Consider the following 16,008-nt stretch of genomic DNA (forward strand, 5'->3'; position numbering starts at 1 on the left):
TGTGAATTCAGCATTTAAAGTAAAGTTCTCATTATTAACATTTATGAAATTATGATAAAAAAAACTTTTCTGAGGAAAATTTTCTCTGCAACAATTTTTTTGTTATTAAAAAATAATGTGGTACTCGCGGGGTTCTAACCCTAGCAATAAAAATTCTGAGTAACATTTTCCTTTAAGACTAACGCGCTTTTTTTTTTCTCTCTCTCTCTCTCTTTTTAAGACCAACGCACTAACCACTACGCTACAACCACTCTTGATGAATATGGGCATTTTAATCATGTCTGTGATATGTACCTTGACTAAATGAACTTCAAGTACAGTGTATTTCTCGGAAAGATACGAATGTTGTGTCATAAAAGTGTATTTTTTATGTAAAGTGGGTCTTTGCTCCATGTTTTTGTTAATCATAAAATGTACGTTTTTACACAAACTTTAAGGATAAACTTTCAAAAAAATAGACCCACTCATATCGAAAAAATTGTGTTATGGTATGAGAAAATGATCCTTTCTGTCCGCTTTAGTGCGTGTATGTTTGTTATATCATAGGCAAATATTTTCAATTTTTGTGAATGTTTTGCAAATTGTGGAGATTTTACATGAAGTATACTTTACTGTTAGATGATATATCGAAGAAAATTTTGTTATAATGGAGATTTAATTTTCCACCTTCATGTTTGTCGCACTATAGGCACTTCGCTCACCTTGTTCGCCCATCTTCTTTAAAAAAAAACCCAGTAATTTCCACCAATGCAACTATTCTGATGTATGAAGGATATTTATTAGCAAATTGAACTGACAGACCCACAGCTCCCATACATTTACTGTAATTTCACGAAATCGGGGGAAATAATACAGTTACATGTAGGTCGTATTTCAAACAGAACTGCGTCAAATAGGCCTACATCTTCATTTTGATTACAATAAATTCTGACTTTATTACACCGATGAATCAATTTGATGAAAAATGCACTAAAATTTCTATTTATTTATTTTCATTTTATTTTTATTAGTTATTTAATTATTATTTTATTTTTTACTTTATTTTTTTTTTTTTTTTTTTTTTGAAATCAATTTATTTGCTTTGAAGACTAAAATAAAAATGATCACTTTTTCAGCTTTGAATATCTTGTGCTTTCCTAGGATGCTTAATTGTGAAAGTAATTTTTGAAATGCTAAATTTTGTTTGCGACCATTTGATGCTTTGCATCAATTTTACTTGTCATTTTATTGCCTGTTTGAATAGTTGCTTTAAGGCATTTATGTAGCATATTTTAAGTGAGATGTTTGATACCAGCAGGGTTTTGATTATTTCACACAGATTTTACACTGAAAGTTCTTTTTTCCTGACTGGACTGATACAATATCATTTATGTTTTTGATAGTAAGTCTATAATAAATCTAATAATTTCTTAATTTTTTAGGAGGGTCTCTAAAACTCTTTTAATTTCTGTAGGCACTGGTGAATCACCATGGTTAAAGCTGAAAAGAGGCATCAACATTGATCTAAATGAAGCATTTATGTGCATCAAAAATACCCCATTAGGGAGAACTTCCAAATTTGTAACCTGACCCAGTATAGAATGATTATTTTAAAAGTATGCCAAGTTTTTTTTGTCAGATAGATAAGGAGTAAACTTGGATCAGATAAAAAAAAAACAATTTATTGTGGTACATATGAGCTAGATCGTATTCTTTAAAACAAAGTATTGTTCATTGTTTAAACAGTAATTGATACATAATTTACATTCACAATAACTTAATACACTCAAGCGTTTGTCTTTGCAGTTACAATATTATACTTGGTATAAAGATGAGGTTTCATAGATGATAAAATGCCTCTACATCATTTAGGCAATTGAAATCATATATTGTACAAGTCACACGGTTATTTAATGAAATTCAGAAATATTTTTGACCAAAAAATATTTAAAGGTATATGTCACTTGTTCTCATGTAAATGATTTAGTTCTAATGCTAGATGCGAATTTGAATTTGTTTAACGTTATGTCTCAGAATTTTACAATTTTTTTGGCAAATATCTTTGGACAAATTGAGACGCCCTGGACCCCCCTCCAACCCTCACTCTCAAGTCAATTCGCTAATAAATTCATGTCTCGAAATTGGGGGTAGTTTTTCTTTTAATCTGTTTTCTGTTACACTCTTACATAAGTGATGAGGTATTCCGGGTAGTTCTGGTAGTGGTGATACGTAACAAACTCTCGGAATATCCAGACTCCATCACCGACCACGCTATCACAGCGCTGAAACTCGGAATGTTCACAGGAATCGGACTCGCAGCCAGACTGAAAGCATGGGGGCCTGTGAAGTTTATGTTTAGCTGTCTTGGATAAATGAATTTTACCAAGGCATGATCTCACAAGAAACATTTTCTTTTCGTCTTTCGTCCTTTCTGTTTTGGAATCTGAGGGAAAAAAAGAATTGTGTTCGAGTAATATACTAGCAATAAACTATACTATTTCAAATAACCCTCTAAAGAGATGATAGTTTGCATGGTAAAAATTATGCCTATAATATTTGAAAATACCCCTTTTATGAGGTGGATACATGCTAGATATATCGACTTCATTTGCAGGACTCGAAGTGTGAGGTCGATATGATTGTCTGTGAAATTGATATATCTATGAAGGAACCAAATTTAAGGGCAAAATGTTGCATTATTTTCTTTGGGACAAATAAGAGAAAAACAAAGTCATTATAGAATCTAATAGATTTTGTATGTTTTTAATGATATTCACCTTGATTGTCTGACTGAATTCTCCCGATCTTAGTTTTAGTAAAGTCGACAAATATATAAATTAGCACTGATAAAGAGTTAAGAAATAAGATTTATTGAATTACTTAAAAAAATAAAATACTACAGTAATCTTTTCTCTTTTTTGTACCTGTGTACTGATCTGCTTTTGTTGAGCTCTCGGCAAGATACATTCCCTGACCAAACATGCCCTTTTCCCCAGCCATGCGGAAATCCAAACCCTGGGAGAGGATTTTATTATAAGTATCAGCCTTGGTTCCGTGGAAGAGAAAATGCTCATTTATTTCAGGATACAATTCACTTTTAAGGACGGAATCATCTGCCGAATTTGCTGTCGTTGAAATGTTTCCAGAACTTTGAGGAATTTTGTCTAACTGTTCGAACACTCCTATATCGCCGGCCTTATGGAATAACCGTGCTCGAAAATGTGAATAGTTTTCATATAAGTCGATGTTTTCCAGTCGCTGAACCTTTAAAACTTTTAGACCAGTGTAGTTTAAGTTGGATAATCCAACGGCGTCTCTGCCATGACCTACTTTTTGTTGCTGCCAGGTGGATAATATTAATTTCTCCACAGCTTTATGTGTTGTAGAATCCACATCTACCAGCTTATGATAACCCTCGTCACACTCAGTCTTCCACAGCTTCAACAGAATAGAAAAATCTTATGGTATTGGAGACTAGCTTTTCATCTTATACTTGTGCACTGTAGAATAACTGGTGCCTAAATAATTTAAGAAATTACACATAGGTATACTATTACATTTGTAAGTTTTTATTAGTGCATATTCCCTCCGCTAGTAATACCACCTTGATTGACTTGTCCGAGGTAAACTCTGTCCAGTAATTCGGTGGACGGAGGTCTTTGTGGTACTGCTGACGACAAAAGTCAGGCGTCCAGCGCTCAGGCTCAGCCGACGCACCTTGATATCCGATAGACTCGTCTTCAAATGCCTAAAAGAATCTAGCATTAAATCTGAAGTTTCAGAAAAAAGCAAACATCAGAAGTTACACGTCTTGTTTGACGTACCTTTGCTAATTCTTTATGTTGCTCTCCGTAAATCACTATGTTGATCTGTTTAACTGAAGACGAAGTGTGGGTTTTGGAGAACTCGTCTATTCCACTTAATATCCCCTGGGCCGTTGTCTGAGAGGGATAGTGTCTGTAGCGGCTACCAAGAGCTGGAAAGGCCACAGATTCCAGGTTGTCTTTATCTGCCGCTTCTAGGCATTTGATAACAATGTCTTTAATATTCTGGAGAAGATCATGAAAACTACAATTCTTTGTTTATCCTAGGATTAATGAACAAGAATCAATCAAAATACAATAGCTTGGGCTTAAAAATACAACCAGAAGTACCCTAAAATCCAAGGTAAAAATTTTCTCTTCTTTGTCCAAATCGAAACGAAGTCGTATTAATCTCTCAGCTGGGAAAAATGTGTTTATAGCAAGTATGGTTTCAATGAACACGAGCTTTAAACAGAATCATCTTTAAGAAGTACTTGTAAACATTGATAAAAAAATATTTGGACAACACATTTTATGGATACGATGAAGCAATTTTGAATTTAAATGGACTATGCCCCAGAAAAAAAATGCTTCCCAATGCTCAAATGAACAATTTTATTATAGTAAGTGAATCGATGACAGGTATTTGCTTTGGAAGAGTTATGAGTTCAACGTTTTCCTTAAATTAAAATTTTGTCTGCAGAAAACTTATGAACTATAAATAGAAATAGTCATGTACGTAGAGGACGTTTTTCCAAGAAGGCGAGGGGGAGGGGGGCACAAAGATGAAGAGACAAAAGAACTTCCAGCTTTGTTTTTGCTTGCTATACTTTATAATTCATTTTCAACACACGTACATTTTGTTATAGTTTTATATGAATGGGTAGTTAAAGAAACGAATCCAATCCAATCCAATCCAACGTCCCTTATTCCCCGTTTGAGCTTTTCAAATCTTAAGGGGTCCTCTGTGACTGAATCAAATACACGTGTAATAATTCATGCTTATAATATTGCTCATTGTATGACCTTTTTGGATGCGTTGTTACTACTCTTCTTGTGTGAAGGCACACATGCATGACATATTTTCTTGCACTTCAGATTTCCGGCGGATGTGACGACAACGTTGCCCTCAGCCAGTCCAGATGGATAATTCACTCTACACTCGTTTTTAAGCTGTTGACCGGCGGCGGTGGCTATTGCTTTAGACAGCGTCCCTGTGTCCAAGTTTAAACTCTTGCCCACACTATTCACGATCATGTCCACCTATGAAAAACGACACAATTGGTTAGAAATACATATTGTTTATTTTGTCCCAGCACATTTGCAAAATAATTTTGCCCCTTCTAAAAATCACACAAATAGTTGTGATAAGAGAGATGGCTCCATCTTTTTTTAAATTCACCGAGGACAAGGATGAAAATGAAACAGGCAAAAATTTTGCTGTGTACAGTATTCAATTTACAAACAGCATGAGGCTAGATAAACGGGAAAAATTCTTTAATGACATGTGAAATGATAACGTTGATTTGACTCCTGTAAAGGCTTTGTATCCTTTAGACTTAGGCATGGCTTTTCTTTGATGTTGACATTGCTTTGCCACTCTACTAACCTGTTCCTCCTCTAGTTTGTCTATTTTGATCATAACAGAGACCTGGTTTATCTTTATTCGACACACCTCTTTTCTTTCGATCTCTGTAGAAAACAAAAACAGTTTGTCATTTAATGGGCTATGGATGATTCCCTCAGCTATCAACATTTTTATAAAGACCGTTACACGTACTAGCATACCAACTGACCTCGAAACACTGCTGAACCAAAAATGTCAAGTTTTGAAAATTCTTAAGGTTTTTATGTAACGAGTTTTTGAAAAATCTTTAATAAATTTCAAATTCTGAACGTTTTATACACGCCTGTTACTAGGGTGGAGGGTTTTAAATTTCCTTATTTACATACACTTAAGTGTACATTTGTATCACCTGTATTTACGTTAAGATCCCAAAACTTGACAGCATCGACAAATGCCTGCAAGGAGAACGGAACCAAATGAAACAAAAATTAAGAAAACAAACATATTACGGTTCAGTTATTAGGTATGGAGAATTTACGATAATTTTAAATTTTATAATTTATTGACCTTCAGCGTTTCAGTGTCCTCAGGATGTATGACAAAATGGGCCTCTTTAAGTTTTGTATCGGGATTGGCGTCTATATACCGTCCCACAGCTCGACACGCGTTTCTTGCCGCCACTTGCTTTGGAAACTTGAGAAATCCAGTGGTCAGGCCCGGTAAAGCAATGGTGGAGAATCCTCGGGTATCCATCTCTGCCAGACATTTAGAAATAAACTGCATATGTACCTATAATACAAGATTGTAGGTAGTTTTAAAATGTATAAATTACTAGTTATATTGCAAGTGTATAAACCTTTTCAAAAATACATTCTCACTGAGTTATTTGTATAAAGTGTTGTATTTGTGGAGGGCGTATAATTCTAAAACATGAATCTTTCTTCAAGTAAGTACATTTGTAAGTGACTTAATCCCCATCGCCTTCAGTAATCGAGACTTTCATGAAAAGAAGCTAAATAATCTTTAAAAATGAAAATTTGCTTGTAAATCCTTTCATATTAATTTTAAAGTGTATTATACCGAAAATATTGACTGTGTTAATCAATGTCAAAGATGCAAAGGGAGTGGATAATGGAATACTGGGGAAAAATAGTAAAATTTTGTGAACCTTCTCAGCATCAGATGTCCCATATTTTAGAAGAGTGCCATGACAGACAATTTTGCACTTCAGATTCCCTGGCCCTGTTACAGCTATTTCCTGCTGGGTAATTCCTTTTGGGTATTTCTGGTCACATTCCTTCTGAAGCTCCTCCCCTGCAGCTTCTAACAACGCCCGAGAACCTCGACCGGAGGTCAATTTCAACTTCGACGACGTACTGTTCACTATCACGTCAACCTGTAGACGAAATACTTTTTTTTTTTAAATATATTAATGAAAAGTCTGATTCATGAACAGGAGATGGGCAAAAAGCCTATAGCTTTAGATATATAAAAATTATATTCTATTTGCCAATTTATTATTTAAAGTAAAGATATTATTATTGAAAGGATGACTGCACTTAAGGACATGCGAAATTTGCGACAGAATAAACTTTTAAAACAAGCATTTTTCTTTTCATTCCAAGAATGGTCAACGACAGGGGTCATCACAATTTCTTGAATCTCCGTTTGATAATGAGGACGCCCACTTTTTAACTGACTTTATACATAGTCCGCGCATGTTTGTCTATTGTTCTACGTTTATGCGCTCATGGTTAAAAAGAGAAAAAACTGCTTCTTCTTACATTCGCTTACTGTGTTGTAACAGGTCGGGTACACTACCTTATAAGGAAGACAATTTTCAACACGTGACGATGTCTTCGTCACACCCGTTCTCCAATCATTTGAATGAGTCCCAAAGCATGACAGTTCTACTACGTGTTTACGATTAAATAGCGACACGTGGTTTTCGTCGGTTTACTGCATATTATTTACTTCGTCACCGGAAAAACCGTAGAGCTTCTTTTTCACTTTATAAGGCCAAAATTGAAAGATTATATTTCAAAGACACTGCTCCATGCTAACATTTAATATTGGAGTTGTTTTAGATGATTAATAGTTGCTTCAAATACCGTACAAACGCTTTAACGTTTGCATGTACATAAAAACTTTTTGATAATATTGAGGGGTTAAATAATAATTGCGCACCTTGTACTGCTGTCTAAAACTATGTTCACGTCTATCACGTGGGGAAAAAAACCCTCAACGCTTTACCGTCACGGTAGCACCTACGTCTCTTTGGACAATGGTTTAGGTCGATGTATTATAAGTTGATATAAGGCTTCCTAAAAGGAAATTTTGTAAATGTGAGCAAGGAAATGAAAGATTATACATCATTTTAAATATTTCTTTCATAAATCTCAAAAAAGAATTAAAAATGAGTTTCCAAGGGACAATTCATGTTGCCCTTTATTTTCAACACAACTGAGTACTTGTAGTAGCCCACAATGCATTGCAACTCATTCAGTGGGTAAAGTAAACAGATAGCTAATTTACATGCAAATTTATGCTGACGTCAGAAAATCTAGTGGTCTCGACCTGTGTAACCAAGGATTGTGACATGTTGAATATTATAATTCACCACGTGATTTCTTACCTCAGGTAACTTTGTGAATACTAAATTCCGTCACGTGACTCGTAAGGTAGCATGTTTTGTGCTAACTAGGACATAGTGTTCGAATACGTTAAGTCACCTGGCATTGATATACAATCTGCTTTAATTACATTGACGTGCTCATATTGTTAATTTCGTTTTGAAACCTTTGTCAGAAGTATATTTGTACCATATAGAATGGAGAGAGAGATTGGAAAGAGTGATCACGTTCTTTTTTTCAAACATGTCATTGTTATTTGTCAAGTTTAATTTTAGACCCATTCTTAAAATGTTAGCTCCACCTCTCATGCATATCTATGTTCAATCAAGGGCAGGGTAAGTGTAAAGTCACTATATTTGGAAAGCAGTAAGGACAAAAACATTGAATTATTCCTTTGTATCACAGTCTAAAATCATTTTAAGATTTAAATTTGGTTCCAGATTGACAGAATTCTTTCATAAACATACAAAAGTGAAATGATGTTTAGATATAAAAGCAACAGAAGCAACCGAAAAAGACCCCAAAACAAACGTTAAGTGCAGTCATCCTTAATAAAGTTATGACAAAGAAAACTTTTCTAGGGAATTTTTTTCTCAGCAAAAATTTTTCTATAATAATTAAAAAAAAATTAATGTGGGTTTTCTTGGGGTACGAACTCAAGCAACAAAAATCCCGAGTCTCATTTTTCTTTGAGACTAACAAGTAAATCACTTCGTTACATACCTTGTGACAAATGGTGGCATTTAGATCATGTTTATGATGACCCGTGACTATATGGATTTCAAATATTTCTCGGAAAGATAAGAATGTTGTGTCATAAAAGTATATTTTTAAGGTGTAGTGGGTCTTTGCTCCATGTTTTTTGTTCATCAAACAATGTATATTTTAACCCATACTTTGAGGATAAACATTTAAAATAAAATGGAGGGAAGACCCACTCGTGTTATAGTGTGAATAATCATTTTTGTCCTCTTTAATTGGTGTGGGATGCTATTTCATATAGAAGAATAATTTTAACCTTTGTGAGATTTTTGGAAATTATGGAGCTTACGTTAATGTTAGATGAAATATCAAAGAGAAATTTGTTGTAGTTGAGATAAAATTTTTCACCTTTTTATTTCTAACACCATACGCATTTTGCTCCCCTTGTCCGCCCATCTTCTTTCTTTAATATGAACTTTGCGTTTTTCTTACTTTCATCTAAATATAGTTACACGCACACGATTTTTATGAGACAATTACTTGTATGAAAAGGTTAAGATAAGAAAATGAAATATATGGCGATAACGAACAGTATTCAAGCTCAAAAGTCCATCAAACATTACAAAACAGGAGCAGAGCAAATACGGACCTCCAAAACATCAGCTAGAGGTGGGATCAGTTGCCATGGAGGAGTGAGCATCCCCTGCCGACCGGTCACACCCGCCGTGTGCTCCTTGTCATGATCGGGAAATAACGGGAAAATCCGTCGACAATTCAGTGTGTAAATAATGGCCTAACAATTAGTATGAAAAACGTCAGTCAGCATTTGACTCAATGATAAATTGTATTTGCTGACAAGGTCATTGTATCGACCATAGAACCTACGAAATGATGACTTTAAACGAGACAGCTGATATTCTTGTTTCATCAACTTGTTTGTCAATAATTTACCTCGTTTTAGAAATAGTACATACGTAGAGCACGCTCTTGCGGATCGAATCAACTGAGAGATATACACCCCGTATGCAGATGATGAAGGTATATTGATGCAAAAGTAAGGGAAGTTGACGATTGAAAAATTAAAGTCATCACGTTTATCATAAAGCTTGGTTATTAGATTACCATTAACGTCTTTTTCAAGTAAATTATCCAAATATGAAAGATGTGTCAGACTCCGTGGTATCTTTTACATCAAGCTCACCGGGATATATCGTATCGACATAAGACTGGAAATAACCATTGTTAATTGACAATACGTCGTCGATATATCTAAATGTCGAGTTGAAGACCACAGCAAGTGTTTTCTTCTTTTCACGTTTTAGGACAAATTATGCTTCATATGAATACAAAAAGCTCTGCTAATAACGGGGCGCAATTGGCACCCATAGCAATTCCAATAGATTGTTGGAAGACCTGGTCTCCAAAAACCACATAGATATTGTCAATCAGAAACTCATGCATCTTTTCAATATCAACTTCAGAGTACTGTGTGTACAATCAGAATGTTTTTTAACGAAATAATTTTGCAAATGACCAATGACAAGGTAGGTTAATTTACGAGTTCCATTTTTATTGAAAAAGCAGCTGTCAATGATATCAAAAAGCCTGGACTTTAATTTATCGTGGGAACGGTTGTGTATAAAGTTGAAAAGTCGTAAGTTTTTAAGCTGTTGATTTTGGTAAAATCTTGTGATTTCAAATTTTCCAAAAGTTCCTTGAAATTTTAAGTATCCACATCTGATTTACACCACTTCTCGAATATATATTGTTGCACAGTACTCTTGAAGTTTCTCCTTCACTACTGTTAATATCTTAGTGAGAAATAAAGGAATAGGCTTGGTTGAACATTTACTGGAACCTGCTATGTATCTTTGTAAGGATTTTTATGAATTTTCGGAATCCAATACAGATATGGTAATTCAAATTCATTTTATGATGTAAAAACGTACATTATCATAAACCCATCACTATGCTTGGTTGTCTCGACATCAATAATTTCTTTCAAAGCTGGTACAGAGATACCAAAAAAAAATTACAGTGTAAAAATAAAGTTATTGACAAATAATGTAATTTCGGTTTAACAGTAATAGTTATTTAGAAAATATGGTCTTTTTAAGTGATAATGTAACAATTTTACATACTTGAAGAGAGGATATAATCAATATGTGTGTACACTTCGAAAAAAATAACAATAGGCCATGATACATTACTGATGTTGTCAAAAACCAGAAAATAGATAGGAATTGATATACAATGTACAAAAGTATCAGTGGAATACATTGTTACCTTTTCTTTCTCAATAGCACCTTTGAAAACTGATACTTTGACTGTCTTGTAATCTGTAAAACATTCGGCCTCAGATTGAAGATCGGCACTTTCCTCGTCATCTTAAAAATAACATCAAAATATTTTTTTAAAAATCTTAATCTCAAAAAAAAAATCTTTTTTTTTAAACGATTTATTTAGTTATTTGTAAAGTTCTGTAATGAAAAAGGTGAAGATTTAAATATCTACAAACAATGCAAATCTGTGAACAGGGCATAAAACACGACCCCTAGAAATTCCAGAGATGGGATCAGGTGCCTATAAGGAGTAAGCATCCCCTGTTGATCGGTGTCACATCCACCGTGATCCCGTTGCATTGATCAGATAGACGAAATATTCCGAAGTAAAATGTAGTATAAAAACCAAGGCCTGACAATCGATATGAAACACGTTAGCCAAAATACGACCCAATGTTAGGTTATATTTGTTAAGAGGGCTGGGTGGTTGTGGCCATTTTCAGACTATATTGATCTCTTTTAGAAGAAGAGCTCCATATGAAGATATACAAAAATGATCAAATTTTAAAACTAAAATGTATGAAATTTTTCTTTGCCAAATGATACTTCACAGCTTAAGATATCATATCTAAAAAATTAAGTTATATTTGATGGTTAATTTGTTGACCCCCAGCCTCCTTAACAAGTTCATTGTAACGACCATAGAATTTACGAAATGCTGATTTTAAACGAGGTTGTTGAAATACCTGTAACATCAACTTATCTGCCAGTGGCTTGCCTCGTTTTAAAAATTGATCGTAGGGAGCATGATCTTAAGTATCAAATAAGTTTGGGAGACGTAAACATATGCAGATGATAGCGGAATATTACTACATAAATAAGGAAAGTTGACAATGGAAAAGTCATCTCGTTTGTCATACAATTCAGTTGTTAGTTGGCCCTTGTCGCCGTTTATAGTCAGTTAAACATCTAAACAATGAAATAGATGTGAACTCTGAGGCCTTTTTTTAAAGTTTACTGGGATATATCAACATATGGTGAAAGTAACTATTGTTATTTTATAAAACGTCGTCGATATATCTAGTCGAGTTGAAGGCCACATTAAGTGTTTTCCTTATTATCATGTAGAAGATTTTGAATAAAATTCTGCTTCGTACGAATACAAAAACAAGTCGGCTAATAAAGGAGCATAACGTAATTCCATTTATATTGAAGAAACATGCAGTTGTCTATGGTATCAAAAAGCCTCGTTTTAAATTTATCATGAAAAATGGTTTAATGAAGTGTAGAAAAGTCGTAAGTTTTGATTTTATTGACTTATTAAGAAAAAAAATTGGTGAATTTAAATTTTCTAAAAGGTCATTGAGGTTTTGAGTATCCACATTTGATTTATACCACTTCTAGAATATGCTGTAGCACAGTACGTCTGGAATTTCTCCCTTACATCGGTTATTATTTTGTAAAGAATAAAGATAGGGCTTGGTAGTGAATATTGTCATATTTAGAGGATATGAAGCGAGAAACACGATGTAAATCGAAGGGTTATACCATGGGTGAGTCTGTAGCTCTTGTATTTCTGTCCGATTTCCTACGGAACTACTGTTCTAGCTGCAACTGTATGTTTATTTTGAACAATATATAATGTATAATTGTGGTTTAACTATAATTTTCAATTAGATTGAGTTAACTTTCCTAAGAATGAAATTATCTTGGGTGAGCGTTGTGGCCCACTGACCCCTTGTTTTGAAGTAAAGAAGAAATCAACCAAAAAATTAATAAAGCAATACCATTTACATTTTATGAGTTTAAAAATAGAACTTGTGAGATATTTTTTAATAGAAAGTTTAAAAACGATCCCTTCGTTAAATATACAAAATACGTAAAAAGTATTCAAATTACGTAACTATCAAATGAATTATTCCTACCTTCGCCTGTTTCGTACAATAGAGAATCTTCTGAATGTAACGAGAGGGAATCCAACGAAATTTCTTTGTCTGACATTTTTCATTAAAGAGAAAGTAGAGTTTCTAAGCAGGTATTTCCTATCATGTTTATATTTATCTATAGAAGCCTATAATGGACATTGTTAATATTTCAGGAGACCGTTAAACACCACTTTGTACGTCCACAATGAAATTAAATAAATACAGAACACGGCATAAAATTCTAAACGCAAAATTTGAAAATTAACATTTCAAAATCCCAAATCAAGGTCATCACAGAAAATTTCATTAAAAACCCTTAGTACAAAATTATAATCTTATTTAGCCATCCAATACTGAACGCCAACGTTCTGATTTATCTGTGGATAGTGTTAGAAGAAGAAAAAAACCCAGCCACAATATACTGCAGATTCCAAAATATACGCGAGGAATTTATTATCGAGTATTTTCGCGAGAAGAAACACTCGCAAAGAAATAATAATCACTTATATTCTTTTTATGCTGATATACATTTAAAAAAAAAAACTTGAAAAACAGTCCAATTGCGAATTCAAGTTCTCACAATTTGACGTCTACGAGTCATTTCGCGATATTTAGTACTCGCGTGAAATAAGTATAATTCAGTTTTGTGATACATATATTTTTCCTTACTAATTTCAATGAAATTTAAAACCTTATCTACAAAAGTGATGTTTACCGATTTCTATATTTAAAAATCAAGGTAAGTAAACGGATAAAGTCTTGTACTGACATGTACATGTATTTGTTAATTTTCCAATTTCAGTAAACGAGAAAAGAGCTAAACACATTTGACAAACTTTGTCAGTCCTAAGAACGGGTTCGCAATGTTGTGGGAGCAGGTGTGATTTCCTTATCTCTAAATTATAAAGAGTCATAGCTGCCTTACCGAGACACGGCCGACTCAAGATATTTTAAAAAAGGAATCAAATGTTTCTATAGATATACACCTTTTCAATTCAAGATCAATCATTTGTGGACGAGTGTTATATTTTCATAGTTGCAGGTATGTCTTATAATGATCATCATGTTCATTACTCTAATTTCGAGACAAAAGATTAAAGAAGTCAGTAAAAGTAATCAAATGAATATGCAAAATTTAATGAAATACGTGTAGTTCAGAAATGTCGCTTCCCGAGATACTTTAAAAGTGTAACATGTATATATAACTTTTTGAAATTATGTTTATTATAAAGTATAATAAAGAGAGCACAGAAAAGGTACACAAAGAAAAAAAATAAAAAAGACAGAAATGGAAAATGTTGGGATCGAAATCGGGAGCACCACATTTACGTTCTAACAATCATACCATGTGCCACGATACCAATGATGGGGAATAGATAAATTTTAGACAGATTGCTAAATATTAAAGTAATATAAGAAAAATTGAATATATATTTTCATCAATTCCGATATGAAGATCACGATTAATCAAAATTAATTATCTAAATGTAATGAAATGCAGTCATTTCCAAATAAAGTTATTCAAATGATGTTTTTCTGCTTAAGGGTGGTCTTAGACAACAGTTTGTCATCCTTTAGGTAGATACCTCAATATTTACTTTACTGTAAAAGTGGTTAAATTGAAGGGTTGAAAGTTTGACGATTTCGGTATATTAGAAAAATAGCGGGTGCAAACTTTGACGATCTACTAGTATTTCGTAGTGCTATTTAACAGTGATGTGAAAGTTGATGAGTGGAAACTTTGACGACTATTAGAAATTCGCCAATATCGTCAACGTTTCCTCATCGTCAAAGTTTCCACTTTTACAGTATACACCAAAGAAACTCAATGATCTTCATTTTTTATCATTTACACAAGGAACTATTAATATTTTAGTATCATTATTGTGTAATTCGAGTTTACACACGTATAAACTAAGATTGTATGGCAAACTTATGGTTAGAAAATGTGTTTAAGAAATCACTTCTAGAGAAGGTAAAAACCTATCAAATGTGCTAAGGCTCTTTAATATCACGGACGTGACCTCTTTTATTAGAGGCGTATCCGGAAAAGCATACGTTATGAATGCGTTTATGGATACCTATTTCAGAAAAAAGTGTCTTATGAAAGAGGCCATGCGCCAGAATACAAGAAAGGAGCAGTCTGTATGGTTAAATTAATAGAAAAGAAAGAGACACATTTTATGCTTGCAATACATTTATGACCCTTAGAGAGATCCATAAGTTTGACTGACTGAGTCAATGAATCATTTTCATTAAAAATTGATTTAAACTTGACAAGTAATTTTAAAGTAACAATGTACTTCGAATGAATTTTAAGCGTGTAAGAAAGAGAGTCATAGCTGCCTTGCCGATTCAAGAATTTAAAAAGGAATTCACCCCTTTCTATTTATAGATATACCTCAACCTATGTGAAGTGTTATATTTTCATAGGTGCAACTATGTCATATAACAATCATTTTACATGTTCATTACTCTAATTTGGAGACAAAAGGCTTAAAACAATCAGTAGGAATTAAACAAATAGGTATGAATTTGCAAAATTCAATGAAATCGTGTAGAACGTCTTTTCCCAAGATATTTTCAAAGTGTAATGTGTATATTGATTGATTGTATGTTGTTTTACGTCCCATTCGAGAATTTTTCACTCATATAGAGACGTCACCATATACAGGTGAAGGGCTTCAAATTTTGACCTTTACTCGGCACTCAGGGCCATTGAGCAGTGAGGGATCTTTATCGTGCCAACGCCTGCCGTGACACGGGGCCTCGGTTTTTAAGGTCTCATCCGAAGGACCCGGAACTTTCACTTCAAAGTGCCGAGCGCATGGCGAAGGAACAGTTGCTACCCATTTTATCGACTTAGGTCTGTCGCGGCCGAGATTCGAACTCACGACCTCCCGATCACGGAGCGAGCGCTCTACCGACTGAGCTACCGTGAACGGTACGTAATGTGTATATTAGAACTTTTTGAAACTATGTTTATTATTAAAGTAATAAAGAAAACGTTGAAAAAAATACATAATAATAAGGCATATATACCGGTATATGGAAAATGTTGGTCTCGAACTCGGAATCATTACATTTACATTCCAGCAATCAGACCACTGCGCTACG

General features: G+C 33.8%; 1 protein-coding gene across 1 annotated transcript; it reads right to left on the reverse strand.

Moving 5' to 3' along the window:
• Nucleotides 1-1,671: 1,671 nt before the first annotated feature.
• On the reverse strand, nt 1,672-12,967 carry LOC133173970 (protein mono-ADP-ribosyltransferase PARP15-like). The gene is made up of 11 exons (XM_061309029.1): nt 12,892-12,967; nt 10,971-11,071; nt 6,518-6,745; nt 5,917-6,138; nt 5,759-5,804; nt 5,392-5,474; nt 4,809-5,045; nt 3,804-4,028; nt 3,584-3,727; nt 2,904-3,417; nt 1,672-2,422 (listed from the first exon to the last, which is right to left on the reverse strand). Exons 1-11 carry the CDS (start codon nt 12,965-12,967, stop codon nt 2,154-2,156), a joined length of 2,145 nt encoding a protein of 714 aa, XP_061165013.1. The 3' UTR covers nt 1,672-2,153.
• Nucleotides 12,968-16,008: the final 3,041 nt, after the last annotated feature.

This window comes from Saccostrea echinata, unplaced genomic scaffold (genome assembly GCF_033153115.1).
Source record: "Saccostrea echinata isolate AGI-Se365-2 ecotype Australia unplaced genomic scaffold, CSIRO_AGI_Sech_v1 ptg000056l, whole genome shotgun sequence".
In the NCBI taxonomy this organism is placed as follows: Eukaryota; Metazoa; Mollusca; class Bivalvia; order Ostreida; family Ostreidae; genus Saccostrea; species Saccostrea echinata.

Excerpts from the sequence above, each read along its gene's own strand:
- LOC133173970 (XM_061309029.1), bottom strand. The coding sequence starts at position 12,967 with ATGTCAGACAAAGAAATTTCGTTGGATTCCCTCTCGTTACATTCAGAA. Across the intron at positions 6,746-10,970 it reads GTGCTATTGAGAAAGAAAAG|GTTGACGTGATAGTGAACAG; the intron begins GTAACAATGTAT and ends TTTCGTCTACAG. Across the intron at positions 5,475-5,758 it reads GGATCTTAACGTAAATACAG|AGATCGAAAGAAAAGAGGTG; the intron begins GTGATACAAATG and ends TGTTTTCTACAG.